This window comes from Cyprinodon tularosa, unplaced genomic scaffold, assembly GCF_016077235.1.
Source record: "Cyprinodon tularosa strain WSP-4 unplaced genomic scaffold, ASM1607723v1 ctg634, whole genome shotgun sequence".
Classification (NCBI taxonomy): Eukaryota; Metazoa; Chordata; class Actinopteri; order Cyprinodontiformes; family Cyprinodontidae; genus Cyprinodon; species Cyprinodon tularosa.
In genome coordinates this window covers 654,658-678,435 of record NW_024039379.1, presented here as the reverse complement: position 1 = coordinate 678,435, position 23,778 = coordinate 654,658, and the positions used below count along the sequence as shown (strand labels likewise).

At 41.7% G+C, this 23,778-nt stretch overlaps 1 protein-coding gene across 3 annotated transcripts in view; it reads right to left on the bottom strand.

Moving 5' to 3' along the window:
• The window catches only part of LOC119798731 (LIM domain-binding protein 3-like), a 45,362-nt gene that overhangs the window by 18,584 nt on the left and 3,000 nt on the right, over nucleotides 1-23,778 (bottom strand). For 2 of the 3 annotated variants that reach the window (XM_038308327.1, XM_038308329.1), the window contains exons 2-3: nucleotides 3,293-3,444; nucleotides 2,168-2,237 (exon numbers count right to left, since the gene is read on the bottom strand). In XM_038308327.1, coding sequence (XP_038164255.1) covers nucleotides 2,168-2,237; nucleotides 3,293-3,444 — 222 coding nt within the window. Of the gene's footprint in view, nucleotides 1-133; nucleotides 304-2,167; nucleotides 2,238-3,292; nucleotides 3,445-23,778 lie in introns of all 3 variants that reach the window. The other variant, XM_038308328.1, reaches the window with a different exon arrangement.

The following is a 23,778-nucleotide window of genomic DNA, read 5'->3' as shown; positions in this document are numbered from 1 at the left end:
CTGCTAAAGATTGAACTGAGCTTAGAATAATTTTATAAAGCGACATAAACTGAATGACCTTTGCTCTGAGAACCGGCCTCCTCCTCCTCCTGCTCCTCCTGCTCCTCCTCCTGTCATCTTTATCTCTACGTACCCAGCAGGCCGACCCGCCTGCATGGCCGCCATCTCCCTCAGAGTGTCCTCTGAGTACAGGCCCATAGGGGAGTTATACTGCCTCCGGTGGCGGGGGCTGACCGCCGCCGCTCTGCTCCCAGGGGAGCCTACCTCTACCGGCTCAGACGGGCGGCCGTTTACCTGCACCGGATGAGGAGGAGGGTGAGTCACGGGGGAGACATGGGGGGAGGATGCAGAAGATGTTGGATTCAGCTTTTCGATGAAACATTTTTTGTTTTACATCAGCAGTTTTTTTTCCCCCTCCAGTTTTAAAGAAATATAAAAATAAATATTTGGAAAAGTTTTTCCTTTTTCTGATGGAATCTTCTGTCTTCTCTGTTCATTATCAACTTTGAAGGTTTAAGGTTTGAAGTAAAACATAAACTCTAACTGAAAGTCCAGTAGGTAAAGGTAAAAAAACTTTATCATAAATGAAAACTAAGCCTCTATAATTGATGTTATAAGTTCATGATATCAGATTTTAGTTGAATTAATTCTGTGGCTTCAGTTAACAGTTTTATAATTTATCAGAAATATATGGAAGTAAAACAGCCTCATTGAATTTTTTTGTACACCGACTTTTAAACAAATAATTTTTTTTACACATTAAATTCATTACACTGAATTTTTATCTGGTGAAAATTCAGCTTTAAAAAATTGACTGCGAATGTTTTGACCTTTTGGTGATCGAATCAGTCGAGCAGCTTCTAGCCAATGAAATCAGCTCATTTGGTCAGAAAAAAACCAAGTTTGCCGCTAGCTGTGATCGGCTCAGTTATTTCACCCCGCGCCATAAGATGGAAAAACTCTGATAGCTGTCTGTTAGCAGCTACCTGACGTTTTCTAATCACATCTATTTATCAAGATAAAATCCTCATTTAGCTTCATTTAGCTGAGAACAAAGCTACGCCCAACTGTGTCGCGTGACCAAATGAGCTCATATGATTGGCTAGAAGCTGCTCGACTACATCGAGCAGCACTGATTGCTTTGGATTGAGTTCACCAAAACCTCAACGCATTTGCAGCTAAATTTTTTGCAGATAAAAATTTAGTGTAAGGAATTAACTTTGTAAATTTTTTTTTTTAATTTGATGCTAAAAAAGAGACAGTTTTTCTTCCATAGAGAGAAAATCCGAAGATTTTTGATTTTCTGTTGAAATAAATGTCCTATCCCTTTGTTGCACCTCGTCCCTGAGCCACCAGGGGCAGCAGAGAGCAGATTGGAGTCCATGTAACAGAGTGTGTAACAGAGGTCATGTTTATCCCGGTTTGTGAGGACATAAAAAAAAAAAAAAAAAGTAAAAAAAAAAAGTCCTGGTAACTACGGAAGAGGATTAGGGCCACTGGAAAAAAAAACGTTTTTTACATAGATTTTTAAAGATTTTTAAATTTTATTTCAGCTTAACATGGAGAAAACAGTCAGAATTCTGACTTTTATCTCAGAAAGGTCATTAAAACAAGAGAGCTAGTCTCTAAAACAGACATGGCTACAGCTTGATGCTAACATGTTTGTTATCTGTCAGAAAACTGAGAAAAAAGTCAGAATTCTGACTTTTTTCCCATAAACTGAAATAAAATTGAAAAATCAGTTAACTTTTTTTATTTCAGTGGCCCTAATCCTCTTCCGTAGGAAACAGATGATTTACCGCCGCGGTTAAAGTTACCTTCGAATGGATTTATGCATTTTTTCCATCGATTCTTTGAACAATTATTTTAAATTCTTTTAAAATGACATTTTATAAATCTGTTTATTTTTTTCTCATTTCAAATATATTGATATACTTTAATGAATAACTATTTTGAATAAAAATCACCTTGGATAGTAGAAGAACATCAGGATTCTTTTGAAAATAAGGGTTAACTGTGTGTTTGTACTGATAAAAATAAACGGCTTGATGACAAAGAAAAGGGAATAAAAACATTAAAGCTGCATAAAGAAACTGGAAGAATGAAATGGTCACTAAGCCGAACGGTTAGACAGGAGTGCAGAGTGTGGGTCTGTGGGCGGAGCTACCTGCTGGTGTGGGATCATGGGAATGGATGCATCCATCCTCGGTGCCGTCATTGGAATAGGCCGCTTCGACCTGCAGGAGGATAAAACCTGTTTTATTTTCTTTATCATAGAAACAGAGAATATGTTTGAAGTTAAATGAACCTGAGAAGAGAATCAGTTGATTGGCTGTTTTCATCTGCAGGATGTTCGTTTGTTTAATCAGCAGATCTAAGCAGTGACTGAAAGAATGAACCTACAGAAGCAGCTTTGTTCATGACGCGGTTTGATTAAAGCTGCTTTTGGTTGTGCTGAGAAGTTTCCAGGTGAGGCAGTCGCAGCATCTAACCATCTCTTAATGGTTTGTTTGGACCAATCAGTGGACCTTAGGTGAAGCTCTTTCTGATGGTGACAAGATGAGCGCCTATGGAGCTGGTTGCCTTTTGTATCTATGCTTCTTTTTCTATGTCTGCTTCTGTCTCCTTGAACCCCAGTGGGCCTCAGCAGATGGCCGCTCACACTGAGCCTGGTTCTGCTGGAGGTTTCTTCCTGTTCAAAGGGAGTTTTTCCTCTCCACTGTCGCTACAAGCATGCTTAGTGTGAGGGATTGCTGAAGAGTCAATGAGTCGATGCAATCAGCTGGTTTTCCTTAGATAGAAAACTTTGAATCAATCTGACTGGATGATCTGGTGAACTGGAAAGTGACCTGAGATGACATGATGTGAATTGGAGCTATAGAAATAAACTGAATAGAATTTCTTTGAAACAAGCAGGAGCAGCAGAGGCTCAATGATAAGTAGGTGTGGGAGCTTCTGGAGGAACCATCAGGATCTGGAGGATCTGCATTAAGGTTGTGTTGTAATCAACCTGCAGATGTTGCAAAGCTCTGCACCGGTGGCAACAGGATCATGTGATGGTCTCACTTCTCTCAGACATCAGCTCACTATAAACCAATCAGTCTGCAGAGGAGGCTGTTGAGTTTGGGTTCAGTTAGTTTCCCCTGTCCTGATGATCTGAGTGAGGCGACTGTTCAGGGTTAAAATAAACATTTATTTATCTACTAATGTTTATTAAATCTGCTTCTGATTTAAAGCAGGGTAGTCTGGCATCAGCTAGCTGAACAGGAAGCTGTCGGAAATCCAGTCTTACTTGGTCATGGTGAGCGCCAGGTTGTGATGAGCCATCTTGATTTTGTTCTGGGCCTCAAGGTGAGTCATCCCCTCTGTGCTGACGCCGTCGATGGCGACGATGACGTCCCCCTGGATCAGGTTCCCCTGCGCCGCCTTGCTGCCTGGACTGATCTGTTCAAACAGAAAGAAGCCGCTCTGTGAGAAGCTGCAGGCGCGACGAGGCGCTGCTGGAGCACGGGTCAGCGCACACGTCGCTACGCATCTCTGGATTAATTTAGCGGGAACAGCTGATGCTTCCATGAAACAATCAGGCAGATGGGCGGAGAATTAATCAATAAATCAGAGATTTATTCACTTTAATCTGGACATAAAAATGTTGGAATAAATAGAGAATCAGGTCAGAATGTTCAGTTCAGCCAAACATCAGGCTGAAATAATCAATCAGCAATAAGAGTAGAGTTACAGAGATCCATTAAACGAACCAGAACAACCTGAAAATAAGACAAACATTCGGCAGAGGATTAGGGCCAAAGGTAAAAATTAACTAAGTTTTTATTTTATTTGAGTTTAAAATGGGAAGAAAGTCAGAATTAGAGCCACTTTATCCAGAGGCACTAATCCTCTTCAGTAAAAACCATCTATGAATCAACAAAATAAAGAAGACTGATAGCAGCCCAATATCAGTAGAAGATAAAAGTTACCAATAATTATTTTTGATTTCAGAGGAAGATTGTTTCTAGGAGCATCAGAGCAGCAGATGCTCTGACCTCAAACTTCTTCTAGGAAGGCGTTTGCGTAAAAGCTCGGTCGGATAAAGAGGAGTCTGACCTTTTAAACATTTAAGATATTAAAATCCTGAATAGTGCTGGCAGCCAGTGCAGTAAGGACAGTATGGGAGCAATGAGCTCACGTCACCTGATACCTGTTAGCAGACAGAAGGTCCTACGGGGCCCGGGCCCCTGTTCATTCTGTTCAATTTGCATCTTTTCTAAGCAAAAAAAAAGGCTTTGTTTTTGGTCCACTCTATAAAACCTGGAACTAAACGCTATTTCTGACATTTTGATTGAAAAAGCTTCCTGGATGGAAGAGAAACTTCAAACTAGGAAACAAAATCCAGTTGATTTATTTTTAATGTTTTTTGGAACAGCTGGAAAATAAAAAATATGATAAGAAAGGAGATCAGTGAAAATAATCATAGTGACTTTAAAAGTTTAATTCTTCCAGGAATGAGAACAGAGGTGTGCTAACTCCTTACTCCCTGCTCTCAGCAGCAGATGTGAAAAACAAACTGTCACGATTTGTTTGGAGGTTTTTATGAGGACCCAAATGCAGAGGCTGACAGGCAGAGGTGAGTTCTTAAAAGGTTTAATAGGGCTCGGGATCCACGTTGCATTGTGGGATGTGGCGGCCATCTTGATGGCTACGCTAACGTAAACATAGCTCTGATACAACGTTGTTGTTGAAAGAAGAGACGTAGAAGTAGAGAGAAAAAAGATGTTAAAATCCCGAAAAGGATCTGGAATTTACACATTAAATAGAGAAGCCAGGGACCGGTATGGTGACAAAATCAGCATTATTAATCATTTGGATCCATATAAAGTTCCAAACAATGAGTGGAGCACCGATGAGTGAGCGCCTATACTTCAAAACAGTTCCGAAGCTACAAGTCCTTGGAGTCTCATGTGCAGTTCATGAATGGATGGGTTCAGGAGCTGCAGATCATAAAGCCAGCAAACAGTGGGAACACAGTAATCCGTACGAAGGTAAGCTGTGATCAGACGGGCTCTGGAACCTGCTAGTTTAGCAACTGCTAACCGCTAGTGCTAACAACCACTCACGCATGTAATGTACTTTTAACTAGCTGCTATGTGTTTCAAAGGTGTAGTTAGTAACGTTAACTGCCAACCCTCCGGGTTTCTCACGTATTTGAGCCTTTTCCCGTTTTTATTATTTTCCCGTAAAAGATCCCAACTTTGAGGGAAAGAAACAAAGTAGGCTATAAAATAAAACCGTGCATCTTTAACTTACCAGAATGAAAATGCAGGGAACACACTCTCATTGACATTGGAATACTGTGGAAAGTTATGTTCGGTCGTCTTACAGCCCCGATCCAAGCTAGCCGACGACTCTTTATCTCTGACGCATGGTCTCCATGGTTGCGCCTCCAGGCAGGAAAGCGGTGGAAAGTTAACCCATTTTCTATGTTGTTCCCATGGCGATCATGTGTTGCGCTGTTACAGCCCGCAATACAGCAACGGTTTACCATGGCTGAAATCAAGTTAAGGTGAAATTAATCAAATTAAAACACGGCTGAGAGGGAGTACAGTACGCGGTAGTCATAGGCAGTAGTCTGAGCCGCGGTAAAAGAGGCTGTCAAGATGGCGGCGACGCAAAGTGCTTACGTCATGACAACCAAGCCCTATAAAAGATTAGGCAGCAAAAACAGGAATCCAAAAATCCGACATAAAAATCAAAAACAAACCAGAACCATAGAGACATCAGGGGAAAACCATCATGAGGAGCCAGGGTGAGAAAAGGTAAGACGAGGAACCAGCAAAGAGGGACTGCAGTGGGAGTAGGGTTGGGAATTGAAAAGATTTTCACGATTCCGAGTCCCTTTTCGATTCTATGAAACGATTCGATTCTTTATCGATTCTTTTTTCGATTCCAATTTGGGGGAAAAACGAGAACAAACAGTTTGATTATCAGAATCAACTTTGTTTACTTAACTATTGCACAATCTTACAAACTCAACAAGATCAAGATGTCCACAGGAAATGTGAAACTGGAGTAACATCTGTGTTTAAATGAAAAATGAATACAAGAACAAACTTAATAACCAACAATGTCTAATAACAAATGATGGGATAATAACCTATTTTAAATAACAAAAAATACTAATTATAAAACAGTAGTAGGGAAAATTAACAGTTCTTTTGCAGAAAGATGAGCATATCTGCTTTTTCTGGAAGGATAAGGGATCTTTCAGGGCTTATGGTGTCTCCAGCCGTGGAGAACACCCTCTCAGATGGGGTGGAGGAAGCCTGCACACAGAGGTAGTTTTCAGCCAGTCCAGATAGCAAGGGCAGCGTATCTTGCTTGTTCCACCACCCACAGTGTGGCGCTATCCCTGCAGGGGATGGAGGGCAAGCTTTTATAGAGCTGGATTTCCTGATCTACCCTCTGGGCTAAGGAAAGACGGGGCTTTGATTCACAAAGTGACCGCAGCACGTTGTCTTCCTCCTCGAATAGTTCTTCCAACTTGCGTAACTTACGTAAAAAACGTGACGTAAGTCGTGCTCCCCAGAGCCGGCGCTCTAGGCTCTGGTGCTGCGGGAATCGAAAAAAGAATCATTCAGCGAGCTGCCAAACGATGCCATGGAATCGGAAAATACGGAACCGGTTCTTAACAGGAACCGGTTTTCGATTCCCATCCCTAAGTGGGAGTGTATTTATGGCTGACTGAACAAAGGTAGGACTAACGAACTGATAGGGAGCAGGTGTGACTAGAGCTGATGAGGAAGCCAAGGGAAAAGGACAGAAAACCCTAAGCAACTTAAATGAATCCAGGCACCAATAAAGCTAGAAAACAAGGAAAAACCTGGCTAAACTTGGAACTGGAAACTTACAGAAAAACAACAGAACCAAGATCGTTACACAAACAGGAAGTAGGAAAAATGAAACAGCTTTTCGGCGGGAAAATAAAATAAAAACAAAATAAAAGCTCCTACAGACCCAACAACTGGATGCAGAACTTCAAACTGGACGTTTTTATGGACAATAGTGATTTCAAACAAAATCACAGCATCTGATTCCCGATGGCAGCCAGAGGCCTGCAGGTCTATAAAAGGGCTGAACCTGATCCTGATGTTAACCAGGATAACCGGTCAAAGTTATCAGTTAACAACCTGCCCTGTCACTCATTATTAACTTTTTCATTTCAAATCGATGACTGAAAATAAACATTATCGACATTTCAAGGCCAGAAAAGGCTAAAAAGGTTAAATATAGTTTATTATCCTCATAAGATGAAATCTAGAGATGATTACTGCACTGATCTTTTCATTTTAATAATCAGTCCAACATTCCTGAACAATCAGAACAGCTAAGAACTCAAAGGACCACCTGCTGCGTCCTTCAAGTAAGTCAGTCTCCCCCATCCTGCTTCTGTTCAAACATAAAAAGTTTATCTGCATCTTCGTCTTAACGCCATTTAAACCGGACTAAAAAACTTCTGCCAGACAAGTAGGAGTTAAACCAGTAAAGCTCCAGACCAACTGGTCCAGAAGTGGTGATGGATCGTTACGGCGCTCGGCGTCAACAGCAGCCGTCAGATCAAGCTAGATTAGAACAGCAGATAATTAAAGAGTCTTTGTTGTGGAGTTTCTGTGCCGAGACGAATTAAAAGCAAAACTTTCTATGACTTTCCTATTGAAGCTGTAGAAGGAGGACATAATGTAACATTAGGATCTAAGTTTCTGTTTCCAAGGCGGTTGGATCAGGAGATGTTCAAAAAGCCGCTGAATGAGGTTTAATGTCAGAACGGAACAGAAAGGTCTTAGAAAACTAGGGATGCAGGATATTGGGATTTTGGCCGATATCCGATATGCCGATATTTTAAAACTCATGTAGCCGATAACCGATATCGATACCGATGTTAAAGCTGGACAAAAATAAGTAGTCATTGAAAATAGCAGTTTTGTTATCCATTTCTGACACTTTGATATCAGCATATGAAGTATATTATTCTTCAAATAGATTTTTAAATTGCGGTATCGATCTATTTTACTTTCAAAATCTGGTGAAATTTCATCGTTCTGTTACAAACTCTCGTGATATTTTTCAAATTCTTGTGAGATTTTGTTAGTAAAATAGATCGATACCGCGTCAATATATCAACATAAAAATATGGCAACATTTGGTGAATTTTCGGGGGATTTCGTAGCATAACGATGACATATAGCAATATTTCATTAGTAAAAGAGATTGATATGGTGTTTTTAAATGGCAATATATCAGCATAGGAAGATATTGGGATATTTTAATGTATCAATATTTTTCCGTCGTCTAAGTTTTTGAGGAAGAAGAAGAAGTAGTATTTTTTTAGACTTTAGAAACTCAGAAGCTGATCAAATATCGGGTTAAATATTGGTGGGGTGGCCGATGTCCGATATTCAGTTTTAAGGCCGATACCGATAGGGGGCCGATTATATCGCGCATCCCTATAGAAAACCATCAGAGAGAATCTGCTCCTCTGAGATGAAGGCGACCGTGTCAAAGTTTCACCATTAAAGGAGAAGCCCGGTCAGCCAGGAATAATCACTGGATCATTATTTATACCTAAAGCTAATATGTTTACGATTTAATGAATTTAGCGTTAATTAGTAAAAAAATCTATTTTTGTCGCGATCGCTGAGGCTGGGAGCGGCCATTTTTGCCTGACAATGCCCACGTGCATGGCAGCTGGATGCTGGAATACATCGGGTAAAAGTGAAAAAAAAGAGTTATTCCAGCTTTCTGATTCCTGATCCTCCACGGACGGGTTGGTCGTTGGATCGCCAACTTGAAGAGGGAGGATTTGCCATCGAACTTCTGGCCAGAGAAAAAACCCGTAATATGTAGCCAACATTTGGAAGAAGAATGTTTTCAAGATGACTTGGATAATAGCGCGTTGTGACAAACACCAGATACAGCACTGGGACTTGATCAACAGCCGATACCGCACCGTGACAATGTCACTAACCAGTAGGTGGCAGTAGTGTTCTTTGACAAACATGGATGCCTCCAGTAAAGCACATTCACATGAAAATTACTCTGAATTAAAAACACTGATCATTTATTGAACAGGATGGAATCATTTCAGATTTAAAGAACTTTCAGAAGTTTGAATTCTGAATATGAGCGACTTTTCCTTTAACCCTGTATCATCATCACCTCATGCAGAGGCCTCCTCCTCCTCCTCCTCCTCCTCCTCCTCCACCTGCTGGCGGGTTACTGGTGTTCAGATTAATCAGTAGAGTTAAACACAGAGAGCTGCTCAGTGAGCCTGAACAATACCAGCTCTGTCCATCCAGCGGAGCGGCCTGGTTTCCCAGGAGCCTCTCACTCTGACCCACATACGTGTTCCACACTGCATGGTTCACATTTCTAAGCTGCCACAGCCTCTCCCTCATCAGCAAAGGTCCAGGAACTCTGAGGGATCCAGGTTCTGGTCCAGATCAACGTGTCCTCCTCTGTTTAAAGGTTGGACAGAACCTGCAAACATCTCGATCTTTAGGCTCTGCTCAGATGGTGGAAACAGTTAAAGGAAAGAATTTAATATCCTGAAAGTTCTTTAAATATGAAATTATTCCATCCTGTTCAATAAATGATCAGCGTTTTTAATTCAGAGTAATTTTCATTTAAATGTGTTTTTTTTTTTACTTTTACCTGATGTATTCCAACATCCCGGGGTCTTTTTGCATGGAGTTTGCATGTTCTCCCTGTGAATGCGTTGGTTCTCTCTGGGTACTCTGGCTTCCTCCTACAGTCCAAAAATATGACTGCTTCTCTAAATTCTGTTAGGTGTTAGTGTGAATGGTTGTTTGTCCTGTTTGTCTCTGTGTTGCCCTGGCGACCTGTTCAGGGTGGACCCCGCCTCTCACCTGCAGACAGCTGGAGATACACTGGAAAAAATCTAATTCTAGATAAATAATTTTTTCTTAAAACAAGTGCATTTGTTCTTGAATTGAGAAGGTAAAAGATACATTTTGCCAAAGCAACAAGAAAATATACATGTAAAATAAGAAAACGCAATTGCATTTTCTTATTTTAGGAGTAAAAATACTCACTCCATTGGCAGATCATCTCATTTGTTACTCAAAATAAAGGTAAATACACTGAATTTAAGCCATTTTTTACTTATTTCTGGATCGTTTTTCCAGTGTAGGCACTAGCACCCCTCACTGTCACCACCCCAGCAGGGATAAAGCGTGATGGAAAATGGATCGATGGATATTTTGGTCCTTTCATATCATCTCTTATTGTATCGGCGAAAAAGTAACTGTTTTTAAAATACTTAAATGCGGCTCCATTTGGCAAAATAATTTATTTTTCCCACTGCTATGAAAAGGTACAATTTCTTATTCTGGTGTGGGAAAATTTACAATTCTATTTGAAGGCAACACGAATGCTATAAGAGTTAAAGGAATAGTACACCCAAAACATGATTAGCCTTCATTTTCTACTCACCTCCATGCTGAACAACACTCTGGAGTACTTTTTTGATATCTCAAATGCATCTGGAGATCTGGGAGGCTTCTTGCTGTCTGCTGACATTCAAATAATGGAGGTCTATGGCGCCCGAGACAGAAAGGTCCATAAAAGTCCACAAAAACGTGTCAATATTCCTCCATACTGCTCGTCCAATGTAATCCAAGTGTCCTGAGTGGGTAGCATCCAGAATTTACTCGAAACGAAGTCATTTAGAATGTTTTTAGAGCATAAACAGTAGTGTATAGGATTTCCTAATAGCGCCCCCATGCGCGCTCACGATTCTACGGAAGCCGGCAGACCAAACCGGAAGAAAGTGCGCATTCAGCGTCTGGTCTGCCGATAATGCAAGCGTAGAAGAAGAAATGTGCTGTTTACCTGTGCAAAGAAAGAAACAACGAAAGAAAAATGTCTGAGGACTTCAGTGTTGAGGAAGAGCATGAGTTCTTTGCCGAGCTGAATGCGCTGGTTTGGTCTGCCGGCTTCCGTAGAATCGTGAGCGCGCATGGGGGCGCTATTAGGAAATCCTATACACTACTGTTTAGGCTCTAAAAACATTCTAAATGACTTCGTTTCGAGTAAATTCTGGATGCTACCCACTCAGGACACTTGGATTACATTGGACGAGCAGTATGGAGGAATATTGACACGTTTTTGTGGACTTTTATGGACCTTTCTGTCTCGGGCGCCATGGACCTCCATTATTTGAATGTCAGCAGACAGCAAGAAGCCTCCCAGATCTCCAGATGCATTTGAGATATCAAAAAAGTACTCCAGAGTGTTGTTCAGCATGGAGGTGAGTAGAAAATGAAGGCTAATCATGTTTTGGGTGTACTATTCCTTTAAACTGCAAACCAGCTGGGATTGGATCTGCTTCTCTTTTTCTTTTCTTTTTTTCTTTATTGGGCAACATCAATACAAAGACTAAGAAAGGATGGGGTGGACCCCAAACACAAAATAATGTTCACTTTTTTAAACAATTTTCAGAAAAAACACACACCCACTCCAACACATGCCCACATACACACATGTTGTGTCACAATATCCTTGTGGGGACCTTCCCTTGACTTCCATTCATTTCCCACTAATTTATATGGCCTAACCGTGACCCTTGCCCTAACCCTAACCATTACCGACACATACCTATCCCTAAACCTAACCTAAACTCAATTCACACCTTAGTCCTAAACCTAACCCCCACCCCAAGAAGAGAAACTTTCCTTATGGGGACCGGTTGTTGGTCCCCATAAGTACCTATGAGTCCCCAAAATGTAGCATATTCTTAGGAAATTGTCCCCACCAGTTATTAAAGACATGGCCACACACACACACACACACACACACATCCCCACAGCCCCATGTTTATGCACAGTGCATATTTTAAAAGTATATTAAAATTACAGACTAAGGGACAGGAAGAGGAAGGGAACAGAAATGAAAGAACAAAATTACTGCTAAGCTAAAAAAAAAATAATAGTGAAAAAAAAAATCTAAAGAGGAAAAACAAAAATAAATAAATAACTGTCTGTCTTCTGGGTCTACAGTGTCTATGGGGTCCAGCATTAAGGGAGAATCTAAGCCTCTCCAACTTCAAATTGAACTTCAAATTTAATTTGAAAAACACCAAAAAGAGCTGAAAGAGGATGGGGATCCTCCGAAACATCACGGGCCTTATGGACGGTACCAAATATTTCAGACCACAAATGTTTCATCTTGGTAAAGACCAAAACAGACCAAACATGAGGTCAGCAGGAGACGGCTTACATCTATTACAGGTACCTGTGACGTGGGGGTAGAATTCTGACTGTCTATGATTTGTTAAGTAGATCCTCTTTAATTTGCATTAGATTAGTCCATGCCATGCAAGATATTAGTCCTCTGGTCCTCCTCAAGAATCAGACTTAGATCTTTCCCACAGGTTTTTGTAGCGTTAGTAGAGTCTAAAGCTCTAAAAATATGGTAAATATTCCCTCTCTGATTGGGTAAGGTCAGTATTCGTCTCTCTGCTTTAACCTGCAGAGACTTGGTGGTGAATTAGTTCCTGCAGGAGACGTTTGATCCAGTTTCAGATGTTTTAATCCCCTGATGCCTCATTAAACTGTGATCTATGGCTTTCTGTGGCTCTAAGATTAATTTTATTACAATAATCTGATCCATTGCTATAAATCTGCTCCCTGCTTAGTTTCAGTCAGAGGGCAGAAGCCTGCAGGTCTGAATAGAGGATTTTAAAATGATTTTATTGCTTCATCTGATTAACAGGAACCTAATTTATCGTTATTTTATCCTCCAGCACTGAGCTACAGAACTCTACGGTGTGCTGCATCCCTGCAGATCTAATTTAGGATGTCCGGATGTGGGAGCGTTTGGGATGCCCCTCGGTGTGCAGCTGTAACCGGATGCAGCAGCTCTCAGAGCGCCTGCTCAGCGCCGTGTGTTACAGCAGGGCTCCGGTTACCAGCCGCTCCGCTTTCACACACTGTAAAACTTTACAGCAGCAGCTGAGGGGGCGGCTGGACGGACAGCAGCAGGAAAACCGACGCCTGGATCAGTTTGTCTCTGCAGGCACCAAGAGAGATGAAAAACAGACTAATGGAGAGCAGCAGCAGGCTCTGCAGCAGAAAACACTTCTTACTCAGACAAAAGACGTCCTTCAGAAAACCTGAGAAATGAAAGCAGCTCGACTGAACGGAGCTGCAGGATGAAGCTTTTATGAGGAGAATGAAAGAAGCAGATATTAAATTCCTTCTGCTTCAAACAGAATCAGGTTAGAAAAGTTATCAAAGAAAGAAAACGCTCTTATTTATTGATTAATGTGCCCAAATAAAACTGCTGAATCTCTGAAGTTTGATAAAATGACCTAAACTTTTACTGTTCAGCCATGAATAAAGGAAAAAAGCAGCAGATTGAAGGGAGCCACGATCTGCTGGTTCTGATTGGTGGTTCTGACCCGGTTGACCATATTATCTGAACCTATAACAGGTTTAGCTCTCTCTCATTCTGCTCTCCTCAATCCTGTGGTGTCCCACAGGGCTCCTTGCTAGAGCCTCTGCTCTATCTGTTAATTATCGGCTCCATCTGCCTTTATTACCCGATTATCGGTTTATTATCGGCTCCATCTGCCTTTATTACCCAATTATCGGTTGATTATCGGCTCCATCTGCCTTTATTACCCGATTATCGGTTTATTATCGGCTCCATCTGCCTTTATTACCCAATTATCGGTTTATTATCGGCTCCATCTGCCTTTATTACCCAATTATCGGTTGATTATCGGCTCCATCTGCCTTTATTACCCGATTATCGGTTGATTATCGGCTCCATCTGCCTTTATTACCCGATTATCGGTTGATTATCGGCTCCATCTGCCTTTTTTCCCCGATTATCGGTTGATTATCTGCTCCATCTGCCTTTATTACCCGATTATCGGTTAATTATCGGCTCCATCTGCCTTTATTCCCCGATTATCGGTTGATTATCTGCTCCATCTGCCTTTATTACCCGATTATCGGTTGATTATCGGCTCCATCTGCCTTTATTACCCAATTATCAGTTGATTATCGGCTCCATCTGCCTTTATTACCCGATTATCGGTTGATTATCGGCTCCATCTGCCTTTATTACCCGATTATCGGTTGATTATCGGCTCCATCTGCCTTTATTACCCGATTATCGGTTGATTATCGGCTCCATCTGCCTTTATTACCCGATTATCGGTTGATTATCTGCTCCATCTGCCTTTATTACCCAATTATCAGTTTATTATCGGCTCCATCTGCCTTTATTACCCGATTATCGGTTGATTATCTGCTCCATCTGCCTTTATTACCCGATTATCGGTTGATTATCGGCTCCATCTGCCTTTATTACCCAATTATCGGTTGATTATCGGCTCCATCTGCCTTTATTACCCAATTATCAGTTGATTATCGGCTCCATCTGCCTTTATTACCCGATTATCGGTTGATTATCGGCTCCATCTGCCTTTATTACCCGATTATCGGTTGATTATCGGCTCCATCTGCCTTTATTACCCGATTATCGGTTGATTATCGGCTCCATCTGCCTTTATTACCCGATTATCGGTTGATTATCGGCTCCATCTGCCTTTATTACCCGATTATCGGTTGATTATCGGCTCCATCTGCCTTTATTACCCGATTATCGGTTGATTATCGGCTCCATCTGCCTTTATTACCCGATTATCGGTTGATTATCGGCTCCATCTGCCTTTATTACCCGATTATCGGTTGATTATCGGCTCCATCTGCCTTTATTACCCGATTATCGGTTGATTATCGGCTCCATCTGCCTTTATTACCCGATTATCGGTTGATTATCGGCTCCATCTGCCTTTATTACCCGATTATCGGTTGATTATCTGCTCCATCTGCCTTTATTACCCAATTATCAGTTTATTATCGGCTCCATCCGCCTTTATTACCCGATTATCGGTTGATTATCGGCTCCATCTGCCTTTATTACCCAATTATCGGTTGATTATCGGCTCCATCTGCCTTTATTACCCGATTATCGGTTGATTATCGGCTCCATCTGCCTTTATTACCCGATTATCGGTTGATTATCTGCTCCATCTGCCTTTATTACCCGATTATCGGTTGATTATCGGCTCCATCTGCCTTTATTACCCAATTATCAGTTTATTATCGGCTCCATCTGCCTTTATTACCCAATTATCAGTTTATTATCGGCTCCATCTGCCTTTATTACCCGATTATCGGTTGATTATCGGCTCCATCTGCCTTTATTACCCAATTATCAGTTTATTATCGGCTCCATCTGCCTTTTTTCCCCGATTATCGGTTGATTATCGGCTCCATCTGCCTTTTTTCCCCGATTATCGGTTGATTATCTGCTCCATCTGCCTTTATTACCCGATTATCGGTTAATTATCGGCTCCATCTGCCTTTATTCCCCGATTATCGGTTGATTATCGGCTCCATCTGCCTTTATTACCCGATTATCGGTTGATTATCTGCTCCATCTGCCTTTATTACCCGATTATCTGTTAATTATCGGCTCCATCTGTCTTTATTCCCCGATTATCGGTTTATTATCGGCTCCATCTGCCTTTATTACCCGATTATCGGTTGATTAGCGGCTCCATCTGCCTTTATTACCCGATTATCGGTTGATTATCGGCTCCATCTGCCTTTATTACCCAATTATCAGTTGATTATCGGCTCCATCTGCCTTTATTACCCGATTATCGGTTTATTATCGGCTCCATCTGCCTTTATTACCCGATTATCGGTTGATTATCGGCTCCATCTGCCTTTATTACCCCATTATCAGTTGATTATCGGCTCCATCTGCCTTTATTACCCGATTATCAGTTGATTATCGGCTCCATCTGCCTTTGTTACCCGATTATCGGTTGATTATCGGCTCCATCTGTCTTTATTCCCCAATTATCGGTTTATTATCGGCTCCATCTGCCTTTATTACCCGATTATCGGTTGATTATCGGCTCCATCTGCCTTTATTACCCGATTATCGGTTGATTATCGGCTCCATCTGCCTTTATTACCCGATTATCGGTTGATTATCGGCTCCATCTGCCTTTATTACCGAATTATCAGTTGATTATCGGCTCCATCTGCCTTTATTACCCAATTATCAGTTGATTATCTGCTCCATCTGCCTTTATTACCCGATTATCGGTTGATTATCGGCTCCATCTGCCTTTATTACCCAATTATCAGTTGATTATCGGCTCCATCTGCCTTTATTACCCGATTATCGGTTGATTATCGGCTCCATCTGCCTTTATTACCCGATTATCGGTTGATTATCGGCTCCATCTGCCTTTGTTACCCGATAATCGGTTGATTATCGGCTCCATCTGTCTTTATTCCCCGATTATCGGTTTATTATCGGCTCCATCTGCCTTTGTTACCCGATTATCGGTTGATTATCGGCTCCATCTGCCTTTATTACCCAATTATCAGTTGATTATCGGCTCCATCTGCCTTTATTACCCGATTATCAGTTGATTATCGGCTCCATCTGCCTTTATTACCCGATTATCGGTTGATTATCTGCTCTATCTGCCTTTATTACCCAATTATCGGTTGATTATCGGCTCCATCTGCCTTTGTTACCCGATTATCGGTTGATTATCGGCTCCATCTGCCTTTATTACCCAATTATCAGTTGATTATCGGCTCCATCTGCCTTTATTACCCGATTATCGGTTGATTATCTGCTCCATCTGCCTTTATTACCCGATTATCGGTTGATTATCGGCTCCATCTGCCTTTATTACCCGATTATCGGTTAATTATCGGCTCCATCTGCCTTTATTCCCCGATTATCGGTTGATTATCGGCTCCATCTGCCTTTTTTCCCGATTATCGGTTGATTATCGGCTCCATCTGCCTTTATTACCCGATTATCAGTTGATTATCGGCTCCATCTGCCTTTATTACCCGATTATCAGTTGATTATCGGCTCCATCTGCCTTTATTACCCGATTATCGGTTGATTATCTGCTCTATCTGCCTTTATTACCCGATTATCGGTTGATTATCTGCTCTATCTGCCTTTATTACCCAATTATCGGTTGATTATCGGCTCCATCTGCCTTTATTACCCGATTATCAGTTGATTATCGGCTCCATCTGCCTTTATTACCCGATTATCGGTTGATTATCTGCTCTATCTGCCTTTATTCCCCGATTATCGGTTGATTATCTGCTCTATCTGCCTTTATTACCCGATTATCAGTTGATTATCGGCTCCATCTGCCTTTATTACCCGATTATCAGTTGATTATCGGCTCCATCTGCCTTTATTACCCGATTATCGGTTGATTATCTGCTCTATCTGCCTTTATTACCCGATTATCGGTTGATTATCTGCTCTATCTGCCTTTATTACCCGATTATCGGTTGATTATCGGCTCCATCTGCCTTTATTACCCGATTATCAGTTGATTATCGGCTCCATCTGCCTTTATTACCCGATTATCGGTTGATTATCTGCTCTATCTGCCTTTATTCCCCGATTATCGGTTGATTATCTGCTCTATCTGCCTTTATTACCCAATTATCGGTTGATTATCGGCTCCATCTGCCTTTATTACCCGATTATCGGTTGATTATCGGCTCCATCTGCCTTTATTACCCAATTATCAGTTGATTATCGGCTCCATCTGCCTTTATTACCCGATTATCGGTTGATTGTCGGCTCCATCTGCCTTTATTACCCGATTATCAGTTGATTATCGGCTCCATCTGCCTTTATTACCCGATTATCGGTTGATTATCGGCTCCATCTGCCTTTATTACCCGATTATCGGTTGATTATCTGCTCCATCTGCCTTTATTACCCGATTATCGGTTAATTATCGGCTCCATCTGCCTTTATTCCCCGATTATCGGTTGATTATCTGCTCCATCTGCCTTTATTACCCGATTATCGGTTAATTATCGGCTCCATCTGCCTTTATTACCCGATTATCGGTTGATTATCTGCTCTATCTGCCTTTATTACCCGATTATCGGTTGATTATCGGCTCCATCTGCCTTTATTACCCGATTATCGGTTAATTATCGGCTCCATCTGCCTTTATTACCCGATTATCGGTTGATTATCTGCTCTATCTGCCTTTATTACCCGATTATCGGTTGATTATCGGCTCCATCTGCCTTTATTACCCGATTATCGGTTGATTATCGGCTCCATCTGCCTTTATTACCCAATTATCGGTTGATTATCGGCTCCATCTGCCTTTATTACCCGATTATCAGTTGATTATCGGCTCCATCTGCCTTTATTACCCGATTATCGGTTAATTATCTGCCTTTATTACCCAATTATCGGTTGATTATCGGCTCCATCTGCCTTTATTACCCGATTATCGGTTAATTATCGGCTCCATCTGCCTTTATTACCCGATTATCGGTTGATTATCGGCTCCATCTGCCTTTATTACCCGATTATCGGTTAATTATCGGCTCCATCTGCCTTTATTACCCGATTATCGGTTGATTATCTGCTCCATCTGCCTTTATTACCCAATTATCGGTTGATTATCGGCTCCATCTGCCTTTATTACCCGATTATCGGTTGATTATCGGCTCCATCTGCCTTTATTACCCGATTATCGGTTGATTATCGGCTCCATCTGCCTTTATTACCCGATTATCGGTTGATTATCGGCTCCATCTGCCTTTATTACCCGATTATCGGTTGATTATCGGCTCCATCTGCCTTTATTACCCGATTATCGGTTGATTATCGGCTCTATCTGCCTTTATTACCCGATTATTGGTTGATTATCGGCTCCATCTGCCTTTATTACCCGATTATCGGTTGATTATCGGCTCCATCTGCCTTTATTACCCGATTATCGGTTGATTATCGGCTCCATCTGCCTTTATTACCCGATTATCGGTTGATTATCGGCTCCATCTGCCTTTATTACCCGATTATCGGTTGATTATCGGCTCCATCTGCCTTTATTACCCGATTATCGGTTGATTATCTGCTCTATCTGCCTTTATTACCCGATTATCGGTTAATTATCGGCTCCATCTGTCTTTATTACCCGATTATCGGTTGATTATCGGCTCCATCTGCCTTTATTACCCGATTATCGGTTGATTATCGGCTCCATCTGCCTTTATTACCCGATTATCGGTTAATTATCGGCTCCATCTGCCTTTATTACCCGATTATCGGTTGATTATCTGCTCCATCTGCCTTTATTACCCGATTATCGGTTGATTATCGGCTCCATCTGCCTTTATTACCCGATTATCGGTTGATTATCGGCTCCATCTGCCTTTATTACCCAATTATCGGTTGATTATCGGCTCCATCTGCCTTTATTACCCGATTATCAGTTGATTATCTGCTCTATCTGCCTTTATTACCCAATTATCGGTTGATTATCGGCTCCATCTGCCTTTATTACCCAATTATCGGTTGATTATCGGCTCCATCTGCCTTTATTACCCGATTATCAGTTGATTATCGGCTCCATCTGCCTTTATTACCCGATTATCGGTTGATTATCGGCTCCATCTGCCTTTATTACACGATTATCAGTTGATTATCGGCTCCATCTGCCTTTATTACCCGATTATCGGTTGATTATCTGCTCTATCTGCCTTTATTACCCAATTATCGGTTGATTATCGGCTCCATCTGCCTTTATTATCCGATTATTGGTTGATTATCGTGTTTAAACCAAGTCATCGTTTTGACTCAACTGCTGTGGAAGTAGGCAGCTGAGCAGCGGCTTCCACACTGTCACTGATCTAGGTTTATAGTTCTACAAAGATTTTAAAGTAGAAAACCAATCAGTTGAACTGTGAGATCTGCTGCTGTTACCAACTTTACTTTACTGGTTTTTACTTTTATCTCATTTCATCCACTAATCTCCTGATTTTCAACGGAAGGGGAAAAAGTCAACATGTGGGGGATAAATGTCAGATACTTATATCTCCCACAAGCTTACTTTCCTGTACATTCATGGATGCATCTCTGCAGGTATTTAATTAAATGATTTATTTATTCTAATCAATCCTTTAGATGGCTGCAGCCAGTGATTCACTTTTTAGTTTGATCTGTAATACTTTAGATTAAACATACTGCAGAGTAGCTGCTGATTTATTTAGCCTCTTTTTCTCATTTCAATAATAAAACTGCTTTTTTTCATTGTCATTAAAAATCATTAATTGAATGACTAAAATCAACATTTTCAGAATAAGATTCCTTCTTCAGGTTTATAATACAAGAAAGGAGAAAATCTCCCTGTTTTTACAACCCAATGTTGAAAAGTTTGGTAATCTATGTCTATCTGAGCTTCTCCACCATGAATGTGGGAGGAGCCTTCAGATAGAGAGCAGCTGAGGACAGAGCTTCCTCTGCAGGGAACATCCCGTGTGGTGAAGGCATGAAGCTATGGAAGCAGCAGAGCACAGAGGAAACATCTGGGCAGATGTTCTACTATGAACGAGTCTCTCCTCAGCCTGTAGATGAAGATTGACAGTTAAACCCAGGGAGGAGATTCCCCATCAGCACCAACATGGAGCTCATCAACCTGATTGTTCTGCTGATCCAACAGCTTAAAGGAATAGTACACCCAAAACATGATTAGCCTTCATTTTCTACTCACCCCCATGCTGAACAACACCCTGGAGTACTTTTTTGATATCTCAAATGCATCTGGAGATCTGGGAGGCTTCTTGCTGTCTGCTGACATTCAAATAATGGAGGTCTATGGCGCCCGAGGCAGAAAGGTCCATAAAAGTCCACAAAAAACGTGTCAATATTCCTCCATACTGCTCGTCCAATGTATTCCAAGTGTCCTGAGTGGGTAGCATCCAGAATTTACTCCAAACGAAGTCATTTAGAATGTTTTTAGAGCATAAACAGTAGTGTATAGGATTTCCTGAAAGCGCTTTCACGAGCCTACGGAAGCCGGCAGACCAAACCAGATGAAAGTGCGCATTCAGCGTCTGCTCTGCCGATAATGCAAGCGTAGAAGAAGAAATGTGCTGTTTACCTGTGCAAAGAAAGAAACAACGAAAGAAAAATGTCTGAGGACTTCAGTGTTGAGGAAGAGCATGAGTTCTTTGCCGAGCTGAATGCGCACTTTCATCTGGTTTGGTCTGCCTGCTTCCGTAGACTTGTGAACGCGCTTTCAGGAAATCCTATACACTACTGTTTATGCTCTAAAAACATTCTAAATGACTTCGTTTCGAGTAAATTATGGACGCTACCCACTCAGGACACTTGGAATACATTGGACGAGCAGTATGGAGGAATATTGACACGTTTTTTGTGGACTTTTATGGACCTTTCTGCCTCGGGCGCCATAGACCTCCATTATTTGAATGTCAGCAGACAGCAAGAAGCCTCCCAGATCTCCAGATGCATTTGAGATATCAAAAAAGTACTCCAGAGTGTTGTTCAGCATGGGGGTGAGTAGAAAATGAAGGCTAATCATGTTTTGGGTGTACTAGTCCTTTAATGAGGAGAAATAGGAAGAACCTCCATGATCAAAGTCTGCAGGAGCAGAAGAACCTGCTGAAGCTGCGTCTGATTTTCCATGGAAGGATGAAGACATTAGAGAGCGGCTCTATTTTTAGCCTGTTGTCCATTAAATCAGAGCAGAAGCGTCGCTCTAAAATAAACACTGGGACTGAAATGAAACAACGAGTCGCCACAAGTGCTAAACGGGTACGGGGGGGGGGGGGGGGGGGGGGGGTTAGAAAGTTCTGGGGATGTAGGAGAGCTGAGCATTAAAAGCATAAATGTGGAGAAGATGAAACCGGAGAGATGCTGTAATCTCAGCTAAAGGACAGAACCCATTAATAATCTCCAGATTAAATTAAAAAACATCCCACTTTTCACCACAAACTTCCATCCAGAGGGAATAACGGGTCAAACAGAACCAAACTAATGGGAGTTTTTACCTGAAAGGTCCTCATTTTACAAACTGCAACATACATATTTCCAGATGTTTTCATGCCAGCTGTGTAGAACTTATGCACCATTTATGCTGCTATAGGCTTAGACTGCTGGAGGACATAGGGACCCCTTTTTCATCATTCTGCTTCATTCTATCTCTATTCTCCCTCTCTGCAGAATCTGTTAGTTCAATCTCTAACGTTCTGCTCTCTCTGCTTTTTCTCATAGTAGCTTCATCTGGTCTGTTCCTGTTTGGCTGTGACTCCATCCTGGAGAGAAATATCAGCTGTGCTGCTGCCATCAACACCTTTGTTTCTAGATGCTGGAGCTTGGCCTGTTTGGTCCTGTTTCTCTCCTAGACGTAGATCTGGGCTCAGCTTTTTCTGGGACTAACTGGATGTTTTCTCTTTCATCCTCTGACATAAGAGCTCAGTGCTCATCTGATTAACTGTTTATTTGCCAGACAGAGCCACATCTGGAGCTAGGTTATTGTTAGCTTTCTATCATAGTTCTGGTTCAGCTGGAGGTTTCTTCCTGTTCAAAGGGAGTTTTTCCTCTCTACTGTCGCTACAAGCATGCTTAGTGTGAGGGATTGCTGAAGAGTCAATGAGTCGATGCAATCAGCTGGTTTTCCTTAGATAGAAAACTTTGATTCAATCTGACTGGATGATCTGGTGAACTGGAAAGTGACCTGAGATGACATGATGTGAATTGGAGCTATAGAAATAAACTGAATAGAATTGAACCACATCAGTAGAGCCTGGTCACGAGACACAGTCCAGTCCAGTCGGCTAACTCGTGTAATAATGGATCATTGGAGGAGCTGAATGTTATCAGCGTAGAAACGGAATGTCAGGATCCAGAGATCTGCCACCTGATCTCCAGCAGAGAGCGCTGTGGGCCTCCTGAGCTGATTCCTCTAAACACCTGGAGATCATCAGCTCATCAGTGGTCCACGCTACTTAAGCAGCTGCCAGACCTTCCTTCGACGCCGGAGTGCTGACCTAGTTTGGTTAGCGAACTTGAGCCTCAGAACGTCTGAACTTTACTAGTAGACTCTAGAGAGGAACTAGTCTTCTAATCGCCTTTGTCTTTTGTGCTCACAGGAAACCCTGAAGCTCTGGATGAGCTCCACCTAGAAACCTGCCTGCCTAATCATGAAAGCCAAACCTGAAGATCTCAGTTTGGATTCCTTCTTCAGCTCTTGAATAGAGCAAGGAACAAACCCAAGCCAGAAACCTTCTAGCTCGGAACTAGACGCTGCTGCTGCTTAAACTATCTGCCACATCATTGACTCTGGACCTACGGTATCTCACCTCACGGCTCTGTTACAATCTCCTCAAGGTACATCTTGATTCTTCTCTCTATCAATCCATCATCAGCCTGGCTAACCAAACTCTCATCTCTCCAGAAACTCTGAGACCAGTCCCGGACCAGTACCAGAACCAGATCCAGTATATCACTGTACATCTTTCAATAAACCTTGTTAAACTTTCCTTCAGACTCCGTTGTGTTCTGCATGTGGGCTAAGTCCTTAAACCCAATCATGACACGGAAGGAACGTTCTGAGACATTCTGATAATCATTGTAAGGGGGGGGGGGTATCTGAATATTATACTTCAGAAGAAAATTAACTTGGTTTTCATGACATCAGAGCAATAAAAGCTGAAAGGAGAACAGAGGAAAGTTTAGTGGAAGGTAAAAAGGCAGCAGGTTTAACTGCAGTGACCTGCAGCTGAAGCCAAAGCTTCCAGAACCATCCAGCTACAACCATCCAGTTCTTTGTCTTTAACCACCTTTGAACTGGAG